This window comes from Scyliorhinus torazame, chromosome 6 (genome assembly GCF_047496885.1).
Source record: "Scyliorhinus torazame isolate Kashiwa2021f chromosome 6, sScyTor2.1, whole genome shotgun sequence".
In the NCBI taxonomy this organism is placed as follows: Eukaryota; Metazoa; Chordata; class Chondrichthyes; order Carcharhiniformes; family Scyliorhinidae; genus Scyliorhinus; species Scyliorhinus torazame.
In genome coordinates this window covers 192516385-192530830 of record NC_092712.1, presented here as the reverse complement: position 1 = coordinate 192530830, position 14446 = coordinate 192516385, and the positions used below count along the sequence as shown (strand labels likewise).

Sequence of the window (14446 nt, the reverse complement as noted above, 5' to 3'; positions counted from 1 at the left end):
CCGGCTGCCGTATTCTCCGGCCGGCAAAAAATCCTGCCGACGGGAATCGCGCCGCGCGCCTCGCAGAATCGCGAGAATCAGCGCGACGCGATGGGCCCCGGGACTGCTTCAAATGTCCGGCCCGGATGGACCGAAGTCCCGCCGACGAGGCCGCAGGTGACGACGGCGTAAATTAAACATGCTTTTTAATGGCGTCAACCAGTCGTGCTAGCTGACGCCGGCGAGCGAGGAGGTAGGGGTCAGCGTGGGACGGCCGCCGGAGAGGACACGGGACAGCCGTAGCTGGGGGAGTGTCGCGAGTGCCGGTGCAGGGTTCTCCCATGGCCGAGGGTGCGTGCCGTTGATCGGGGTCAGTGGGGGGGAGATGGGGGGTGCCGTGGCTCGGAGGTGCCAGGGTTGGGAAGTGCCGGGGATCGGAATGCCGGGGATGGGGGGTTCCGTGGCTCAGTGGTGCCAGTGATGGGGAGTGCCAGGGATCGGAGTGCTGGGGATGGGGGGTGCCGTGGCTTGGGGTGCTGGGGATGGGGGTGTCTGGGATGGCGAGTGCCGGGGATCGGAGTGCCAGAGATCGGAGTGCCGGGGATGGGGGGTGCCGTGGCCTTGGGGTGCTAGGGATGGGGGCGCTGGGTATGGGGAGTGCCGGGGATCTCAGTGCCGGAGATCGGAGTGCCGGAGGTCAGAGTGCGGGGGATGGGGGGTTCCATGGCTCACGGGTGCCGGGGTGTGGGTGCCGGGGATGGGGAGTGCCGCGGATCAGAGTGCCGGGGATCGGAGTGCGGGGGATGTGGGGTGCCATGGCTCGAGGTGCCGTGGATAGGGGTGCCGGGGTTGGGGAGTCCCGAGGATGCGAGTGCCGGGGATGGGGTGTGCCAGGGATGGGGAGTGTTGGGGATTGGAGTGCCGGGGATCGGAGTGCGGGGGATGGGGTGTGTAGAGATCGGAGTGCTGGGGATCGGAGTGCCGGGGATGGGGAGTGCCGGGGTATGGGTGCCGGGGATGGGGGTGCCGTGGCTCGGGGGTGCCGGGGATGGGGGTTGCCGGGGATGTGGGGGGGAGTTTGCCGGGCCAGGTGCCAGCTGACAACAGTGGCGACCATGCAGCCCATGGCACCTGGCTGCGGAGGGGGGTATGGGCAATGATGATATGTCGTCTACCCCAACCCCCCAGCCCCTGTAGACTGTTATGTTTGGGCATCACTGAGCGATGTTGGCCGCCGTGGCGGGAGCTGCCCTTCTACAGGTTGCTCCATGGGAGCTGGAACAGGAGTGTCCCAGGGAGGAGAGGCTGCTGCAGAGGAGCGTGCCGCAGAGGGGCAGGTGGCAGCCGCCCAGGCTGGAAAGCCACCCGCCCGACAGGTTGTGGAGGAGCAGTAGGAGGAGGTGGCGGTGGTGCCACGGCGACGGAGGAGCCCGATTGGGAATCGTGTGTACCGGCGACACTCGTCGTACCAGGACCTCACCGACCTGGCATGCAGGACGAGACTCATCATGAGCCGGGAAGCCCATATCTGCCACCTCATGGCACACCTGTCACCGCGTGGCACTGGGGGAGAACACCCTCTCCCGGTGGCCGTCAAGGTTACGGTGGCCCTGAACTTCTACGTGACGGGGTTATTCCAGTTGCTGAATGGGGACCTGTCCGGCATCTCCCAGGCATCGGTGCACCGGTGCATCCGTGCAGTGACTGACGCCCTGTACGACATCACGTACCGCTACATCCAGTTCCCTGTGGACCGCGCCCACCAGGATGCCCGGGCAGCGGGCTTCGCTGCCATGGTCAGGATACCCATGGTCCAGGGGGCGATCAATGGGGTGCACGTCACCATGCGGCCACCAGCGGATAACAGGGCTGTGTTCACGAACAGGAAGGGGACCTACCCCATGAACGTGCAGGTGGTCTGTGACCACCGGATGAGGATCATGCACGTCTGCGCCCGGTACCCGGGTAGTGTACATGACACGTTCATATTGGCACAATTGTTCATCCTCGCCATGTTCGAGGGACCCCCCCGCCTGGCTGAGGGGCTGGTTGCGGTCATGGCTGATGAAGCCTGTACAGAGGCCAGAGACTGACACGGAGAACCGCTACAACGATGCCCATGCAGCGACCAGGGGTGTGGTCGAGAGGTGCTTTGGGCTGCTGAAGATGTGCTTCAGGTGTCTGGACCGCTCTGGAGGGGCCCCGCAGTACCTGTTGGAGAGGGTTGGCCGCATCGTTGTGGTCTGCTGCGTCCTGCACAACATAGCCCAGCAGAGGGGCGATGTGCCGCAGGCAGAGGAGGGGGAGGGGGAGTAGCGACACGGCTAAGGGCAGGCCTCCCAGATGAGGAGGATGGGGGCAATGTACAGGACAGACGGGCTGGACATGGTCGGGAGGCTGCCCACCGTTACCGGATGGGTCAGCGGGCACGGGACAGGTTGATAGCCGCACGGTTCACAGACTAGGGGGGGCATGGGAAGGGCCGAGTATGGGCACGGACAGCACAGTATGGCACCAGCCCACCACCATCACCCCGCCCACCACCAACCACCCTCACCCCGCCCACCACCAACCATCCTCACCCCGCCCACCACCAACCACCCTCACCCCGCCCACCACCAACCATTCTCACCCCACCCACCACCAACCACCCTCACCCCACCCACCACCAACCACCTTCACCCCGCCCACCACCAACCACCCTCACCCCACCCACCATCAACCACCCTCACCCCGCTCACCACCAACCATTCTCACCCCACCCACCACCAACACCCTCACCCCACCCACCACCAACCACCTTCACCCCGCCCACCACCAACCACCCTCACCCCACCCACCATCAACCACCCTCACCCCGCCCACCACCAACCACCCTCACCCCACCCACCACCAACCACCCTCACCCCACCCACCACCAACCACCCTCACCCCACCCACCACCAACCACCCTCACCCCACCCACCACCAACCACCTTCACCCCGCCCACCACCAACCACCCTCACCCCACCCACCACCGCATCACCCGCATGCACACCACCCCTCAATTGCACATCCAGCTGCGGCACAACTGGCAGGGCTCACACGGTCGCCATGCATGCCATGGAGGATGGTGACAACTCGCTCTGCGATGAGCTCCGGGTGCTACATTGTTAGACAATGTCTGACTCATGGCGACAGTAACACCCTCCACCTGTATGCAGCCTGGACACTGCAGGGCACGGTCCTGTTGTCTGCCCGGGGGGATGGCGAGGGCGACCTGGGGAGGGAGGGTGGGGGGGCACACTCACCCCTCACGCACACACTGGCACTCACCTCACACCCCACCCCCGCACGCATCGGACAGAGCACAGAGGCAGCTTCTGTAGATGTGAGTGATTTTAATGACAAACAGTTCATACACATGCCCTAGCCCCTATTACTAATCTGTGCCCTACACCCGTGCCAACTTACTCAGTGTGTAATATTTTTGGCCTTACGGGCCCTTTGACTACGTCTACGTGGTTCCCCTGACGGTACAGCAGAACTGGAGGTGGACTCCTGTGATTCCTGCCCTATGATGAGGGACCCCTTTGACAGCCGTTTCCTGGGGCGGCCCGGCCTGGATGGGCCAGGCTGTCCCAGTGACGGAAGTGGGGGGGAGTCCGAGGTGTCGTGGTGTTCCGGGACCTCCCCTGCAGAGGGACCCGGAACGGACCCCAGCACCGCCTCCCCGATCGGGGTGCCCGATTACCCCCGGGCCTCTCCATGGGTCGAGGGTGCGAATGGATCCAGCACCCGAGGCACCTCCGGCACCTGGCGCTGCCAGTCCTGTAGGCCCGCCCTGGTATCAACAAGGGTGTGCAGGTTTGCAGCCATGGAGCTTAGGAAGTTGGCCATCCCAGACTGTGTCTGGGCGACGTTGGCCAGCACCTGGGCAATGGCGCCGATGCCCTCAGCGATGGCCTGCTGAGACTGGGCCACGGCATTGAGGGCCTCTGCGATCTGCAGCTGGCTCTGGCTCATGGCTGCCTGTGAGAGGGCAGCCATGTCCTGGGCCATGGACGCCGCCCACATGGAACGCCCCAGGCCTTGCATACACCTCCCTATATCTGACACCGTCACACCCATTGCCTCCACTGCGGACGCCACCCATGCGGTGTCGGCCTGGGTGGCACGCATGACTGGCACCACTCCCTGCTCCTGGACGCGGGTGGACTCCTCCACCTGTGTCTGCAGCTGCCGCAAGTCGGCCGTCACCCCTTCAATCGTCCCTGGGTCTGTGACTGAATCGGGTCTATGGGTGGGTGTTGTAACTCCAGGAACCCAGGACCCGTCTGGACGGCAGCTGGTTGCTGGGGCCGGACTGCCCTCCTACCGCCCGGCCCCTTGGCTGCTCCTACCTCCACCTGCTGTGCCGGGATGGCTGGCCATCGCTAAAGTGCCCAACCGAGGTGAGTGTCTTGATTTGTTATGTTGTAGGTGTAACATAAGCGGCTTCCTTGTGGTGCACTTGACAAAGGAAGGTTCAGACGTGGAGATAATTTCAACACGTTTATTAAACTATTTGCACTTCTATTACTCTGGTTCGACACTACTGCTAATCCTACTATAGCTACACAGACTGGCTAGCCAGTTGCTGCAATCCACGTGGTGGGTGTAATATTGATTCAACCCTGTGTCTCTACTCACTGACTGTCTCCACTGGAAAGAGGCAGATCATGTGTGTGGTGTCCTTTATATATGGGTTGGTGTAATGCCCCCAGTGGTCGTGTCACCTCCTTGTGTATCGTGAATGTCTAGTGGTCGTGTCCTATCTACTTGATCTATTGGTTGAGTGTGTGATGTCTTTGGTGCTCCCTCTAGTGTCTAGCTAGCCTACATGCATTTACATTGATGCACATCACCATATCCCCACTTTTTTATATGTTCATATTTTCTGTACACGTTAAGAAAATTGAACAAAGAACAGGTAGATAAGGTAAGGTATATACAAGTCTTGGGAACAGTAATTAAACAATAAGTCCAAATCATTTGTGTGAGTCCATAAACCATCAATCATCATGGTCAAATGTCTCTCTTGGTTATGAACGCCATCAACGTCCCTGTGCCACAGGAACCAAGAAGTGGTCAAATCACTTTGCTGTCTGATTTGGAGACCCTTTCGTTTTCGATGTTGGTGATGGTGCTGTTGGATGGCATCTTGTAGCTGATAAGGTGTTGATGTTGAAGAGGTCCCATCAGCAGTATCATTCGAGGTCATGGATGTGCCATATGTTGAAGTTGGATAAGACTGTACATACTGGTTCTGGCCACATGCTGTGCAGGAAGGGTGATCCTGCTGAGAACCGCTGAAGCTTGTCGAATTGGAAACAGAATTGCTGCTCGCATAAATACCTGGTGATGGTGTGAAACTAGAACCTTGCATTTGATACGAATATGCCGTCTGGCCAGGTTGGGGTGCAGCAAATCCTGGGCTGTAACTAAGGAATCCAGTCTGTAGTGCAGATTGCGCTTGCGGTAGTCCTCCTCCGGTCTTGATTCCATGAGTGGCCTGTTTGAGAATATGCTGGATAGACTGCTGGCTGCTGCATGCCTGAATACTGGGTTTGTCCAGCATGAGCTGTCATTGGCTGCACTGCTGGTGTGGAAAAAATTTGTGGATATAGCTGTGGTGAATATTGGTGTATTCCTTTTGGACTGTAGCCGCTGCTTGTTATTACTGACCCAATGTAATTGTTAAGTGATCCATCTCCTGTTGTTGTGGCATCTGCTGTCACCCTGTGCGTGCCATCACTGAGGTTACGGCACTCCCTGTCTGGAGTAAAGTCCGGCTTAAGTGAATCAGAGTCGGCGTTTGGTTGCTCCCCATCTGGAGTCTGGTCTGTTTTAACTGAGTTAGTGTTAGTTTGTTGATGCTCCCCGTCCGGAGTCTTAGCAGGTTCACTGGATTCAGCTGAGATTTCTTGAAGCTGCACGTCTGGAATCGGAACATGCAGGAATGCATTGACTTGTCGAGAGGTTCGAGTGAATGAGGGTGGAAGTATCGTGGTGTCACCGGAGTCACCAGCGGTCTCACAGTGATCGTCGAGTGCCTCTGAGCACACTCGCTGAGGTCTGTCACTTTGCACATCTTGCATGGGAAGTGGGATGCTGTCGTCACTCGCCTCACATACCGTGGGTAGATCCTCAGTAGCTGCTTGTTGTTCATTTCGGTTGGGTAAATTGTCAGTGTCTTCATCTGGTGGCGCAAACAATGTGGGTGGACTATCATTGTCTTGTTGTTGTCCTTCATTTGGGCTTGGACTGTCATTGTCGCTTTGTTCTTCACTGTGGCATGATAGACCGTCATGTTCGTCCTGCTGTGCACTGGAGCGTGGTAGACTGTCATAGTCTTCTTGCTGTTTACTTGAGCATGGCAGACTTGCATTGTCTGCTGCTAATTGGTCAGGAGAGGTTGCTAGACCCTCGTGGTCTTGTTCCTGCAAGGACTGCGTGTCGGAGTCTTGCGTTGCTTCTATCGTGGAGGCTGGCCATGCGCTCGCTGCGGAGGCTTGTGACACTGGAGTCACGTTTTGTGTGTGCAAGGACTGCGCTCTGGAGTCTTGCATTTCTTCTATCGTGGAGCCTGTCCATGAGCTCGCTGTGGAGGCTTGTGACACTGGAGTTACTTCTTGTTCATGCAAGGACTGCGGTGTGGAGTCTTGCGTGTCTTCTTTCGTAGAGTCGGGAACCCTGAGTGGTACGTGGACCACGTTCTGTGTGGCACCAGGCCGCTCTCTTTGGGCTTGTACCGCTCTCTGTCTCTTGGTGTCAGGCCGCAGCATCATCCTGCACTCACGAGTCGGGATGTCATATCTGATGGGTTGAAGATGCTCAAATCCGAAGAACGAATCCGCGTCTGCGTCGGATTCAATACGGGGGTCCCCAATGTGCAACACGTCTAGTTGCGGTTCGGATTTGGTACTGGGGTAGCCTCCCAAGGTGAAAGGTTTGTCTGTGTCGTTGTCTTCTAGGACCATATCATCACTATTTGCGTCGGAGCTGGCATTGGGCTCGCGAGGTCCAGAGAAAGTGTAAAGGTCGGCATCGAAGTATTCAAGGTCGGAATCATCAGTTTGGGTGTAGGTAACTGCTTGTTGCAGGGTTCTTTGGAGGTTTATTTCATTTCCTGGTTCAATTTGAGGCATTGTGCTGTCATTCCAGGTGAAGGAAGGTTGTTTTACGGCTTTAAAAGATTTTTTCTTTGATTTGGGACGTTTCCCCTTTAAATGGGCGTGGTCCGGGGCCTCTGACATCATGACGCATGTGACGTAGCGCGTAGGAAATGATTGCGCATGTGCAGATCGCAGTTCCTTTACTTGGGGCCTTTTTCGCAATCCCGCGCATGCGCAAATGGATCTTCCCGTTCTGTGCGCTTCTCGTGCAACTGTGCAAGTGCAGACCCTTTAGAAAGATGGCCGCCGATCAAAACTGTTCCCTGCTCTGGGACCTCGGCCTCGTGGTGAGTACTGGCGCTTCTCTTACCTTTTCTTGCTGGTTGGAGTGTGTTTTCCTCACAGTATTTGCCGAATTTATCCAGGACTGCCTGGAAGTCGCTCCTGCTTTGCCCCTTGGAGAACTTGAATTTTTAAAAGATTTCTTCTGCTCTGGCACCGGCAATGGTGAGGAGAAGCTCTGTTTTTTCAGCATCGACCAGGTCTTCTAGTTCGGCTGCTACCAGGAAGATTTCAAACCTTTGCCGGAATGCCCGCCAGTATTTGCGGAGATCGCCGTGGCACTGGAGCCGCTGCGGAACCCGGATCTCGAACATCTTGCCTGGGTATCGTTGCTGGTTGTCACTGTACACTGAGGTATGGCTATGTGGATTGAAACAGTTCAGTCCTGGTACCTTGATTTGTTATGTTGTAGGTGTAACATAAGCGGCTTCCTTGTGGTGCACTTGACAAAGGAAGGTTCAGACGTGGAGATAACTTCAACTCGTTTATTAAACTATTTACACTTCTATTACTCGGGTTCGACACTACTGCTAATCCTACTATAGCTACCCAGACTGACTAACCAGTTGCTGCAATCCACGTGGTGGGTGTAATATTGATTCAACCCAGTGTCTCTACTCACTGACTGTCTCCACTGGAAAGAGGCAGATCACGTGTGTGGTTTCCTTTATATATGGGTTGGTGTAATGCCCCCTGTGGTCGTGTCACCTCCTTGTATATAGTGAATGTCTATTGGTCGTGTCCTATCTACTTGATCTATTGGTTGAATGTGTGTGTGTGATGTCTTTGGTGCTCCCTCTAGTGCCTAGCTAGCCTACATGCATTTGCATTGATGCATATCACCACATGTCTCTGCGATGATGGAGGGTGTAGGAGATAGCAATGGCTTAATGTCGAGGTCCTCATCCGAGCCGAAGTCCGGGGTCCCCTGGAGTGGTGTGCCCTGTCTGTCAGTCCCCTGTGTGTGGGTGTCCTGGGTGGTTGTGTCCAGTGTGTCAGTGTCCAGTGTGTCAGTGTCCTGTGCGTCAGTGTCCTGGGTGTTTGTGTCCTGTGTGTCAGTGTCCTGCGTGTCAGTATCCTGTGTGTCAGTGTCCTGTGTGTCAGTATCCTGGGTGGGTGTGTCCTGTATGTGGGTCTCCTGGGTGGTTGTGTCCTGTGTGTCAGTGTCCTGGGACGGAGGCCTGTTGGTATGGCTGCCCTCCCCGTCGCTGAATGCTAGATGGGGTCTATCACTGGCTCATGGGTGCTCTGGCACTAGGTGGGGGCGTCGTATGCCTGATGGCCCGGGTCGTTCCATGTCCTGTGGGTGCCCTGGCACGTCCTGGGGACGGTCGGCATCCGCAGGGACGGGTGGGTCAACGTTTGGTCCTGCAACACACAATACAGCATGCATGGTGAGACACGCAGATGGGGATGGGGGAAGGGGGGATGGGGAGATGGGGGGGAAGGGGGGATGGGGAGGGGGGGGAATGGGGGAAGGGGGATGGGGATGGGGGATGGGGGAAGGGGGTGGGGGATTGGGGAGGCAGAAGGGGGGAAGGGGAGATGGGGGAAAGGAGGGTAGGGGGATGGGGGGAAGGATGGATGGGGGAAGGGGGATAGGCTGTGGGAGGTCTCACTTGGTGGCACCACCGACCACTGCTTCCGCAATCTCCCGGTTCTCGGGTCCGCCTGCATGGCCCAGGGCCCTCTCTTCATGAACTGTGAGGTGGCGCAATTCAGGTGGACCCCCTCTGGTCCTCTCACGCTCCCGGTTGGTCTGGGCACGCTTCTCCTGTGGGAGGGGGGGGGCGGGGGGTGACAGAGATAAAGGGCAACAGTGTTAGGCGGACATATACTTGCAGACCAGTGGTTGTGTGTATGTTGGCAGAGGTTCACAGCCAATCCTGCCAATGCAGCCTGCATGGGTGGGTGGAGCCATGTCGGTTTCAGCTAGGGCTGTGCCGTCCATCCCTGGGGGGGGGAATGGGGGGGGGGGGAATGGAGAGGGGAACAGGGCGGTACTCACGCTGGTACTTACCCTGGCTGCCCTTGACTAGGTCATTAACCTTCTTGTGGGACTGGATGCCTGTCCTGTCGGTTACGGCCACAGCGCTGACGGCCTCTGCCACCTCCCTCCACAGGCACCGGCTGTGGTTAGGTGCGACCCTGCGGCCGTGTCCGGGGTACAGGGCCTCCCTCCTCTGCTCCACTGCGTCCAGGAGCGCCTTGGTGTCCTGCTCCTGGAACCTCGGCGCTGTGCGGCCGGCGGCCATTTTGCCAAGTCTCCGGCGGTGACATCTTTTGTGCTGCGACGACGCACGCGTCTGTGACGGGTGACACCATCGCGATTGGCGTCACACCGCTGCAAGCCCCATCTGGGTTGGAGATTTCCGGAACTTCTGGTTGGCACAACGCTGGAGTGGTTCGCTCCGTTCTTGGCGCCGGCGTCGGGCCATCCCGCCAATTGCAGGAGAATTCCGCCCAAGAAATTAGCATGCAGGTATATTTATTGACCACAGATGAGTCCGGGACGAGTGGATAAGAGGAACTAATAATGATAATAATAAGAATCTTTATTGTCACAAGCAGACTTACATTAACACTGCAATTAACTTACTGTGAAAATCCCCCAGTAGCCACATTCCGGCGCCTGTTCGGGTACACTGAGGGAGAATTCAGAATGTCCAAATTACCTAACAGCACGTCTTTTGAGACTTGTGGGGGGAAACTGGAGCACCCGGAGGAAACCCACGCAGACACAGGGAGAATGTGCAGACTCCACACAGACAGTGACCCAAGCCCAGAATCGAATCCAGGACCCTGGCGCTGTGAAGCAACAGCGTTAACCACTGTGCTAGGTGCCGCCCAGTTTTAATACAAAGTTACAGTATGTACAATACGCTCCAGATCCCAGCTGGGTCTGAAGTGTCGGTTCCAAAACTGGCCGACTTTTATATTACAGATTACCAAAGAGTCTATGGGCCGGATCAGGCCTTGTATACCTGGACGGTGGACAACGTTTCTGCACCAAACTTTGCGTTGGAGGTACTGCAGGCAGAGAAAATCAGAACGCCATTGCGTCCCTTCACATAATCTAAAAACTTATATCGTTCTATGACTTTTATTTTGCTTGGTGTTAGCTTATTCGATTTTTCTCTTCTTTTTCTTTTTTATCAACATGTCTCTTTTGTCTAAAAGGTGATTGAAGCTCTAAACATTGTGTGAATTCGGGGCAAACCCTCGCAGGAAACCTCACCACTCGGTAAAGCTCAAATCAGATTTAATCATCTTGTCGATAAGCTTTTGTTCTGGTCCTCAATGAGGGGGACACTTGGTCGATCCGCTTCCCATGCTGAAAGTTCAGATCTTACCTTGCCAGCCGGCATTCAAGTTAACTGTGATCAAACAGCCAGGGACTTTAACCCCATTGACCTTGCCTCATCAGCTGGGGACTCTAACTCATTGACCTTGCCTCATCAGCTGGGAACTCTAACCCACTGACCTTGCCTCATCAGCTGGGGACTCTAACCCATTGACCTTGCCTCATCAGCTGGGAACTCTAACCCACTGACCTTGCCTCATCAGCTGGGGATTCTAACCCACTGACCTTGCCTCATCAGCTGGGGACTCTAACCCCACTGACCGGGGACTCTAACCCCAATTCCAACCGGGGGCTCTAACGTCAAGGGGGACTCTAACCACCCTAAGACCGACGATGACTATGTACTTGTTGTTGTGTGCTTGTTTTCGCGATGGGTAGAAGCATACCCAACTAGAAAAAATGAGGCTGTTACTGTAGCCAAAAGACTATTACGCGAATATGTGCCTAAGTTTGGGATTTCTTAAATCATGTGCAGTGACAATGGTCCCCATTTTACGGGAGAAATGGTATGAGAATTGCTGAAAGCATTACAGTGTAAACACCACCTCTCCTGTCCTTATCATTCCCAGTCTACGGGGCAATAGAGAGGCAGAAAGGGATACTAAATAACAAGTTGTGTGAAGAAACAGGTCTAAAGTGGGACCGAGGTCTTACCCTTGGCTCTCATGAACATGCTCTCCCATCCCAACCATACCATCTTCCTGTTACCGTATGAGATAGTGATGGGACGCCTATTCGCTTCCCTGTTGCCCCATCCCTCGCTGTTAAACAGATGGACATCCACTCCACGGATGAGGGAATGTTGGGGTATTGCATTGCATTGACTAATTCTCTTAAAAGCTTGCATTCCCAGGCCACAGAAGCGCAGAAGAAAGCTACCAGTGAAGGATGCCACCAGTACCAACCGGGAGTTGTGGTCCTCGGAAAGGTCTTCTGGAGGAAACACTGCCTGGAATCTCATTGGGAAGGCCCTTACCAGGTGCTACTGAGCACCCACACGGCCGTGAAAGTTGAGGAGCACTTCAAGCGAGCACCAATCACGGACGATGGTGCCTGAGCCAGAACCTTGACTAGATCATCGGGATGTTGACTCTAATCCTGACCTTCTCCTGACTAACAATTCTGCGGTCCCAAAGGATGCACGTTGTTGCCTCACAGGGCACCTCATAGAGGCCTCCAGGTGCCAACTGTAAAATCTGTTGCCAGTTCAGGTGGAAGCTCTGCAAACAGCCACGGCCCAACAGGCTGGGGCCGTGTCCCTTCACCACAATCAGTGGAGACTTACCGACTGTTACCTGTAAATCACTGGGGTCATCATGGTCCCCACAATTGCATGTGGCTCACCCATATAAGTTGCCAACCTTGCCTTTTTGCAAATTTAATTGTTGAATGCAAGATTTTATGCTCTCAAACGTCATCCGCCCAATGACCGAAACTGCAGCACCTGTCTCGAATCCATCTCTAAAGGGTGACCATTGACTCACACGGTGATCCTGATGGGAGCTACGCTGGGGGCCACGATACAATTTAACTGCATACAATCCTCATCTTGCCCGTCTATGTGGAAAGTACGGGCTCTGGGCTGACACCTACCTCTGTTGCTGCGGCAGGGCTGCTGGTCACTTTGGGATTTGTGTCCCCTGTGGTTCTTACGTTCGCATGTCCCACATCAGCTGGGATCCCCTTCTACTGACTCCAAGGAGATGTCACGTCTGGCTGCCTTGGTCGTAGATCACCGGACCAGCCCCTGCGTTTCCATCCCGGGGGTGCTGTACACCAGGAGGGTGCATCCAACGATGTTCACCTACATACCCTGGAGTTCCTGCACCCCCTTTTCAGCGCTTTCCCTTGATAGCGAAATATGCACGGCCTGCTGTAAGTCTAAGGTTGGCTCAGCCAACAGTTTCCTTTGGGTTGCATAGTATTGCTGCCACAGACCAGGCAGTGTCGTAGCATCTTTGAGAATGAATTGCCATACTCACAAAACTTTGCTGCTTTTATCAACAGTGTTAGGAATTCGGTCATGGACTCTCCTGGGGTCCTCTCCACGATGTTAAAAAGATATCTCTGCACAATGACTGATGGCCTGGGGTTATAATGCTGTGCACCCAAGGTCACCAGTTCTTCAAAAGACTTGGGGCGGGATTCTCCGAGCCTCCGCGCCAAAATTGCGCTCGGCACGGGGACGGGGCATAGGGCGTCAGACCCGCGATTGGGTCCGATGCCGCTCCCGTAATTCTCCGGGGATCGGAGAATCGCTGCCAGTCACGCGCGTGGTCGATGCGGCGCTGGTCGGGGGCCATTGAAAGAGGCCCCCGTGGCGATTCTCAGCCGGCAGCTGGCCAAGTTCCTGCCGGCGTGGTTCACTCATGGTTCCACCCCTCGGGAGCTTGGCGCGGCGGCTGCGGACCCAGTCCGCGGCTGCCCTAGTGAGTGGGGCGAGGTGATCCGTCATCGGGGGCCACCGGTCGGTGGGCACACGCGGTCGGGGGGGGTGCTATATTGTTGGGGCTGGCTTGCTGTGTGGGTCTGCCATGTTGCAGGCAGCCACCGGGCGCATGTGCGGCCCAGTGGCCGGAAGTGCAGGGCCCCATATCGGCAGCCGGAGCTGCGAGGACTACTGCAAGCCCTGGACCTTCTCCAGGAAACACCAGAGGGATTCGCGCCCGTTTTCACGTGGGCGTGGGGACATAGCCCCATTTTCAGAGAATTTCGCCTTTGGTGTCTGGGGCTGTGGGATACGGCAGGCTTTTTATCACCCCATATTCGTGGGCCCCACAGGCAAAGGATTACCGTCTGTCGGTCTTCACCGATGGTAGCATTTGCCCCAAAAAAGTAATGCATATGTTCAGTGTACTATGTCCAATCCTCAATGCCGGCATCAAACGCGTCGTATCTTCCGAATAACAGCATCTTGGAAACAATAAATTCCAACCTTAGTCTTGTAGTGTAGAGGAGGTGATTTAGTGACCACAGACGAGTCCGAGATGAATGGATAAGAGAAACTAGTTTTATTTACTAGTTAAAGTATGTACAATTCTCTCCAGATCTCAGCTGGATTGAGGCGTGGGTTCCAAAACTGGCTGACCTTTATATTACAGACTATTAGAGTGTCCATGTGCTCCCCGCCTCTCAGCGGGGGAGCTCGTACTCAATGAGGCTCACGGGGAGGCTAATTGGTTCTACTCCTTAGGTCTCTTGCGGGTTATAATAGTACAGCAAGTAATTAGAAAGGCAAATGGAATATCAACCTTTATTGCAGGGAAGCTGGGGTATTAAAATAGGAAAACTTTGCTACAACCCTGCAGGGCACTGGTGAGACAACATATGGAGCACTGCATAGTTTTGGCTTCCTTATTCAAGGAGGGATATATTTGCATTGGAAACAGTTCAGAGAAGGTTGATTCCTGGGATGAAGGGGTTGTCTTCTTAGAAAAGTGGAACTTGTGCTATTTAGAGTTTAGAAAAATCAGAGATGATTTTATTGAAACATATAAAATTCTGAGGGGGCTTGACAGGGTAGATGCTAAAAGAGTGTTTTCCCGCTTGGGGGAATTTAGAACTAACGGGATTAGTTTCAGAATAACGGGTTGTTCATTGAAGATGGAGATGAGCTGGAATTTC

General features: G+C 55.4%; 1 protein-coding gene across 1 annotated transcript in view; it reads right to left on the bottom strand.

The window, feature by feature from the left end:
• Positions 1-3899: 3899 nt before the first annotated feature.
• The window catches only part of LOC140425199 (uncharacterized), a 385575-nt gene continuing 375028 nt past the window's right edge, over positions 3900-14446 (bottom strand). Inside the window, exons 3-4 of the mRNA XM_072509211.1 lie at positions 9078-9232; positions 3900-8826 (exon numbers count right to left, since the gene is read on the bottom strand). Of these exons, the coding sequence (XP_072365312.1) occupies positions 5443-7260 (1818 nt within the window). The 5' untranslated portion in view covers positions 7261-8826; positions 9078-9232 and the 3' untranslated portion in view covers positions 3900-5442. The remainder of the gene's footprint in view (positions 8827-9077; positions 9233-14446) is intronic.